We start from the raw sequence: 6,883 nt of genomic DNA, 5'->3' as shown, positions 1-6,883 counted from the left end.
GGTGTCCATAATAATAAAAAAAAAATTTTAATATATGCCACCAATGTTCAGTTTTCTTCATAACCTATAAAAATAGTATGTGGTCTGGGCCAAACTTTTTTTCCATAAGATTTTTAATGTTGTTTCCAAATCCCTAACATAGACTGGTTTTCCTCGTTTTCTTAAGATGGCCTGTAAGTCATTCCTACTCCTCCATGACAACCTTTTTTTCATGCTCAACATCATAGCTTCCATTTCTTTCCAAATTCTGGCAGTCTCAATTCCTTCCCAGGCAGAAATTTTTAGCTTTTCTCCTCATATATTACAACACACCTGTCCATTCTTCTAATATATATATATATATATATATATATATATATATATATATATATATATATATATATATATATATATATATATATATATATACAAGGGGGTGGAGGTGGTCTGGTTGTTCAACTGCGGAACAAGTTGTTTAATAAAAAGGCTCTCGAGGATCAATAGTTCATTTGGGTTGGAGGTTTGACCAACAAGAATAAAAACTCATATAGAGTACAAATATTCTTGTCCCAGATGTAGTCTGGGAACTTACGTGGGTTCTTCTCAGAGGATGATGAGGGTTAGCATAGACTGCCAAAAAGGAGTTAGTTTTCGTACTGGATGTTCACTATCAAATCCCGAACAGTCCAGTATACGTGAACATAGCACAAAATGTAAAGTTGACATTAAATATGAAGTTTTTATTCTTGTTGGTCAAATTTCCAGCCCAAATGAACTATTGATTCTCGAGAGCCTTTCTATTAAACTTGTTCCGCAATTGAAAACCAGACCACCTCCACCCCCTTGTATCTTTCTTAAGCCTATGTCTCTGTGTACATTTTTAGTTTTTGTTTATCTCTTACCTTGGTAAGTCGACCCCTGGTGCTCCTCAAATATTTTTTTAACTTTGTATCTTACTAATTTATTTATTTAGTTTTTTTTTACTTTCTATCTGATCTTTTAATTAACGTATGTGCTTTTAATTTCTCGTGTTGTTTTATCAATATTTAGTGTATTTTTTTTTATCTATGTGTGAAGTTTCGGTTTTCCTTTTAACTAGTTTGTAAATAATTTTTAGACAATTTTCAAATCAATTTAATTTATATTGGTCATTATTCATTATACAGACCCTGAAAATGCATTCTGCTGAATACGAAACGCGTCGGAATAAAGTGTAAAATACTTCGCCATGTTTGTTCCTGCTCCTGCTCCCTGTGCATTTTATCACTTTGGCTGACTCGCCTGCTTTCTCCGTTCATCTGGACTGAATCTGACCCTTGGGTCTTCTGTTCCAAAATGGATTTTAACTGCTGGTTTTTCGTCCTTCTGATCTTGCTGCGCCTAAGGTCCAGGGGTGTCAACCACTTGCATCAACTTATACGTCTACGTTATGGAAGAGATATTCTGAGTAAATGTAGAACTTTGGAGAAACTGTGTAAGAAATCTGAAAAGGCCAAACTTGACTTTGACTTTTTATAGTATTGTGGTAACAATGGCATTATACCTAACTTTCTACGATTTAAATTATATAAAGCCTCTCTCTACTCTTCTCATATATATAAAGATACAACCAAAAAATTATTGTATGCAGAAATGAGATGTAAACAAAGACTCGTTGACCAATATGAACCTAAAATTGTTTCTTCACGAAATGAAATTTTAGCTTCTCTCTTTTTTTATCGACAGTTCATATTCCGTAGTCTTTTTACGAAAAGTTTACAAAATTTTATTGATATTGTACAGGATAGGCAATTTAACAAACTTAAAGCATGGGTATTTTCGTTCCTAAATTTTGTGAGAATCGCGCTACAGTTTTCAACTTTTCTAATTTTATTTTATCAAGAGAGAAGAATTTTTGCTGTTCCTTGGGTTGGATTTTTGTTTACCAAATTACAGGCCAAAATATAACCAATCTATTTTTCAGAGGTTGAAATCCCTTCCCTTCAATGGCAATTTGAGTGTTTTACAAAATGAATTATCTAGTCTATCTCAACTGTTTTTTCAAAGTTAAAAACTAATTGGGCTCCTTTTTTCAAAATATATGATTTTGAGCTAATGAAAAATTTGGCTAAGCGTGAAGACCATAATTGTGAGACCAGATAAGGGGAAGGGGGCTGTCATTCTCAACAAATCAGATTATAATTCGAAAATGGAAACTATCCTTAATGATCATACTAAATTCATAAAGATAGGTGTACCTGAATACCAAAGCATTTTTTTTTACCGAAGATAAAATCAACCGGTTTCTGAGATCTCTGAAGAAAGACAATGTCATTAACGAAGAAACTCATCTTCACCTGCTTTTCACCGGCTCTTCCTTTGGCGTTATGTATGGCCTACCCAAAATTCATAAACCTAGTGTTCCCCTCCGCCCTATTCTAGCGTCTTACAATACACCCAATTATCAACTTGCAAAATTTTTATTCCCGTTGGTTGAACCTTTAACTAAGAATCAATATACCGTTTCCAATTCAAAATCGTTCAAAGAATCAGTACTCCCCCAAGATTCTGATACATTTATGGCGAGCTTCGATGTTGAATCCCTTTTTACCAATGTTCCTGTTAGGGAGACCATTAGTATAATTTTAGACAAGTTATTTCCCCAATCTGATTCGTGCTTTCACAATTTTAAATGTTCTACCTTTAAGTCTCTTTTAACAATAACTTATATAGACAAGTGGAGGGTATGGCTATGGGGTCTCCGTTAGGTCCTACCTTTTCCAATATCTTTATGTGCTCGCTGGAAGAGCGCTTTTTAGATGAATGGCCTCTTTCCTTCCGCCCTTTATTTGATAAAAGATACGTTGACGACACCTTCACCCTTTTCAGGCGCAATTTTGATTGCGATGCATTTTTAAAATTCATTAATTCATATCACCCAAATATTAAGTTTACCCTTGCAAGTGAAGTGATTGACCCTCTTCCGTTTTTAGATGTAGAAGTATTTCGTGAAAACAGTAAGTTTAACACTAAAATTTTTAGGAAAAAGACATTTACAGGTTTGGGAACTGTTACGAACCGAGAGAGGTCCGCTTCAGGTTCGATATGAAAAAACAAAACAAAAAATTCAACACCAACAGTTGAAACTGGGGATACGAATATAGAAAGAAACACTAACACAACTAAGGTTTATTTACAAGCTTATTAACAAAGATAAATGCAGAATGGTATCTCCTATTTACATAAAAAGGCAAAATCTTACAATGCGTGAACTGGGGGAACAGTGAGATAATTCAAATACTTGCTGGCCAGTTTTGCAACTCGAAGCGGTGGCTTCACAAAAGGAGAACTGCGATTGCAGACGTCTTCTTGACTCCGTATTGCAGAAAATAATGTCTATTTTTGATGCTCGAAGGGCAGGAACTTCTCTAAATGTCTCGCAGAACGTTTTTTCTCTGAAGTTTTGGTCTACATCGAAATGCCTCGGTCGTCCACTCCTGACGATGACTTGACCAGAATTCGACCAAAGTCTCTCGAGCTCATTGTTCTTTCTGGTCCTTCGTCCTTCTTCTCTTATCTCACTCTGATGATCTCTGCTGCTGATCTCTCACTGATAATCTGATGTGTGGCTCTTACTGATGATCTCTTACTCTGTGACTAACTGATGATCTGCCTTCTCCTACTTCGTCCGTCGTATTTATACGGCATTCTGAGGGCGGAGCCTACGGCGAACGTCACAGGCTCCCGAGATTACAGGAATGATTTAGAAGAATCTCGACGGAATATTGCATAAAAAATCGCGGCGTTTCTCACGACACGTCGGCGTCAGTCAAGTTCCATAACATTCCTTCAGCATCACGTTCTCTTCCTGTAGTTCCTTTTCTCGTCGATATAGTATGTGAAACTCGGCCTTCATCTGATGGGGGTCGTTCTCCGCTCTCTGATGTTCCTCCCTTACCCTCTGGTTCTCGACTAAGAGAGCGCCTTCATTGGCCACTAGCTTTCTCGCAATTTCTATCAAATGGCCGTTTTGGCTCCTGATTGCTCGCATTTCCTGTATCAGAAATTCATTCATGGTCTCTATTCCTGCCAGACCACCAGTAAAATTCGTGTCCTTCCTTGCTTGCTTTAGTCCATCATTACAACTGAGTACATTTTCCTGCTTAAGGCAGATGCACTTTTAGTGTCCACTCTGTAATATAAAGTTAAAAACACCTCTTGTCAGGTGTCCAAATAATCTCACATTCAAAAAGCTGTAAAAACTTTCCATTGTTATGACTTTGGTATGAACTTCTTACTATTCCTAGTTTTAAAAGCTGTCGCTGAATCCTTTGTGTCCTAGTGCCTTGTTAGGCAGGGGGAAGGGGAGAGGTGGGCCTAACGTTTGGTGGGAACGTTGGGTCGTCTGCCCATCCTAGGACTTTCCTGGCAGTTCTCCTCTGGTTAGGGAGGGGGCTGGGTGAGCGGTGGGCACAACCTTTGGTGGGAACGTTGTGTCGACTGCCCGTCCCATTTTCCTGGCAGTTCTCTTCTGGTTAGGCGGGGGTGGCGAGTGGTGGGACCAACGTTTGGTGGGAACGTTGGGTTGACTGCCCGTCTCACCACGTTTCTGGCAGTTCTCCTCTTGTTAGGCAGTGGGGGGGGGGAGGGTGGGCAAGCGGTGGGCCCAATGTTTGGTGGGAGCGTTGGGTCGACTGCCCGTCCCAGAACTTTCCTGGCAGTTCTCCTCTGGTTAGGCCGGAGGGGGGGAGGGGGTTGGCGAGCTGTGGGCCCAACATTTAGTGGCAACGTTTGATCGACTGCCTGTCCCAGCACTTTCCTGGCAGTTCTCCTCTGGTTAGGGAGCGGAAGGGTCAATTGGAGGGACCAACATTTGGTGGGAATGTTGGGTCGACTGCCTATTCCACCACTTTCCTGGCAGTTCTCCTCTGGTTAGGTAAGGGGGAATGAGTGGTGGGCCTAACTTTTGGTAGGAACATTGGGTCGACTACTGGCACCAGCACTTTCCTGGTAGTTCTATGCTTAAGCAGGTGTGGACGAGCGGTGGGCTCAACGTTTGGTGGGAACATTGGATCGACTGACCGTCCCAGCATTTCTCCTCTGGTTAGGCAGGGAGGGGGCGAGTGGTGGGCCCAACATTTGGTGAGAACGTTTAGTCGACTGCCCATCCCAGTACTTTCCTGGCAGTTTTCCTCTGGTTAGACTTGCGGGTGGGGGGGCGAGCAGTGTACCCAACATTTGGTTGGAATGTTGGGTCGACTACCCTTCCTGGCAGTTCTCCTTTTGTTATCGATCACGGGGGGGGGGGGGGGGGCAAGTTCGGTGGGCCTAACATTTGGTGGGAACGTTGGGTCGACTGACTGTCTCAGCCCTTTCCTGGCAGTTCCCCTCTGGTTACGCGAGGGGGTTGGGGGTGGGCTGAGCGGTAGGCCCAATGTTTGGTAGGAACGTTGGGCTGACTGGCCGTCTTGGCTCTCCTCTTGTTAGGCAGGGGGAAGGGGACCGGTGTGCCTAACTTTACGTGGGTACCTTAGGTCGACTGCCTGTCCCAGCACTTTCCTGGCAGTTCTCCTCTGGTTAGGCAGGGGGAGAGGAGCGAGCGGTGGGCCCAACGTTTTGTGGGAATGTTGGGTCGACTGCCCGTCCACCACTTATCTGGCAGTTCTCCTCTGGTTAAGCAGAGGGGGAGGGGCCGAGTGGTGGGTCCAACATTTGACGAGAACGTTGAGTCGACTGCTCGTCCCATCACTTTTCCTGGCAGTTCTCCTCTGGTTTTAAGAACAGGGGGCTGGGGCGGGGGCTGGGGGGGTGGTTGGTGGCTGAGCGGTGGGCTCAACGTTTGGTGGATATTGGTTCGACTGCCTGTCCCGGCACTTTCCTGGCAAATCTCCTCTTGTTAGGCAGGGGGAAGGGGAGCGTTGGTCCCAACGTTTGGTGGGAACATCAGATCGACTGCCCGTCCCAGTACTTTCCTGTCAGTTCTCCTCTGGTTAGGCAGGAGTGGGGGCAGGTGGGCGGTGGGCCCAACGTTTGGGGGGAACGTTGGGTGGACTGCCCGTCCCAGCTCTATCCTGGTAGTTCTCCTCTGGTTAGGCAGGAAGGGGGCAAGTGTTGGGCTGTTTGGTGGGAATGTTGGGTCCACTACCCGTCACAGCACTGTCTTGGCAGTACTCCTCTTGTTAGGCAGGGGAGGGCTGGGGAGAGTGGTGGGCCCGTTTGGTGGGGACGTTGGGTCGACTGCCCATTCCACCATTTTCATGGTAGCTCTCCTCTGGTTAGGCAAGGGGGGCCCAGCAGAAGGACTAACGTTTGGTGGTAACGTTGGGTTGACTGACAGTACCAACACTTTCCTGGCAGTTCTCCTCTGGTAAGGCAGATGGGGGCGAGCGGTGGGCCCTATGTTTGGTGGGAATGTCGGGACGACTGCCCGTACCATCACTTTCCTGGCAGTTTTCCTCTCGTTTGGAAGTGGGGGGGCGGGGGCGAGCGGTGGGCCCAACGTTTGGTGGGAACGTTAGGTCGACTGCCCTTCTCAGCAATTTCCTGGCAGTTCTCCTCTGGTTAGGCAGTGGGAGAGGGGTGAGGGGCGAGCGGTGGTTGCAACGTTTGGTGGGAATGTTGGATGGACTGCCCATTCCACCATTTTCATGGTAGTTCTCCTCTTGGTAGGCAGTGGGAAAGGGGCAAGTATTGGACCCAATGTTTGGTGGGAACGTTGGGTCGAATGCCCATAACAGCACTTTCCAGCCGTTCTCCTCTGGTTAGGCGTGGGTGGGGGGTGAGGGGGGGTCGTTAAGGTGGCGAGCAGTGGCCCCGATGTTTGGTGGGAACGTTGTGTCGACTGCCCGTCCAACCACTTACCTGGTAGTTCTCCTCTGGTTAGGCAGAGGGGAAGGGGGCGAGTGGTGGGCCCAACATTTGATAG

General features: G+C 44.8%; 1 protein-coding gene across 1 annotated transcript; it reads right to left on the bottom strand.

Annotated features, from left to right (window-relative positions):
• Positions 1-4,401: 4,401 nt before the first annotated feature.
• On the bottom strand, positions 4,402-6,593 carry LOC135211470 (uncharacterized protein DKFZp434B061-like). The gene is made up of 2 exons (XM_064244777.1): positions 6,266-6,593; positions 4,402-4,886 (listed from the first exon to the last, which is right to left on the bottom strand). Exons 1-2 carry the CDS (start codon positions 6,591-6,593, stop codon positions 4,402-4,404), a joined length of 813 nt encoding a protein of 270 aa, XP_064100847.1.
• Between the last annotated feature and the right edge of the window lie 290 nt (positions 6,594-6,883).

Source organism: Macrobrachium nipponense, chromosome 4 (genome assembly GCF_015104395.2).
Source record: "Macrobrachium nipponense isolate FS-2020 chromosome 4, ASM1510439v2, whole genome shotgun sequence".
Lineage (NCBI taxonomy): Eukaryota > Metazoa > Arthropoda > Malacostraca > Decapoda > Palaemonidae > Macrobrachium > Macrobrachium nipponense.
This window is presented reverse-complemented; position numbering and strand designations above follow the sequence as displayed.

Bases quoted from the DNA above. Each gene is read 5' to 3' on its own strand.
- LOC135211470 (XM_064244777.1), bottom strand. From the start codon at position 6,593: ATGGGCAGTCCATCCAACATTCCCACCAAACGTTGCAACCACCGCTCG. The intron at 4,887-6,265 runs GTTAGTCCTTCT...TTACCTAACCAG, and splicing joins ACCCAACGTTACCACCAAAC to AGGAGAACTGCCAGGAAAGT.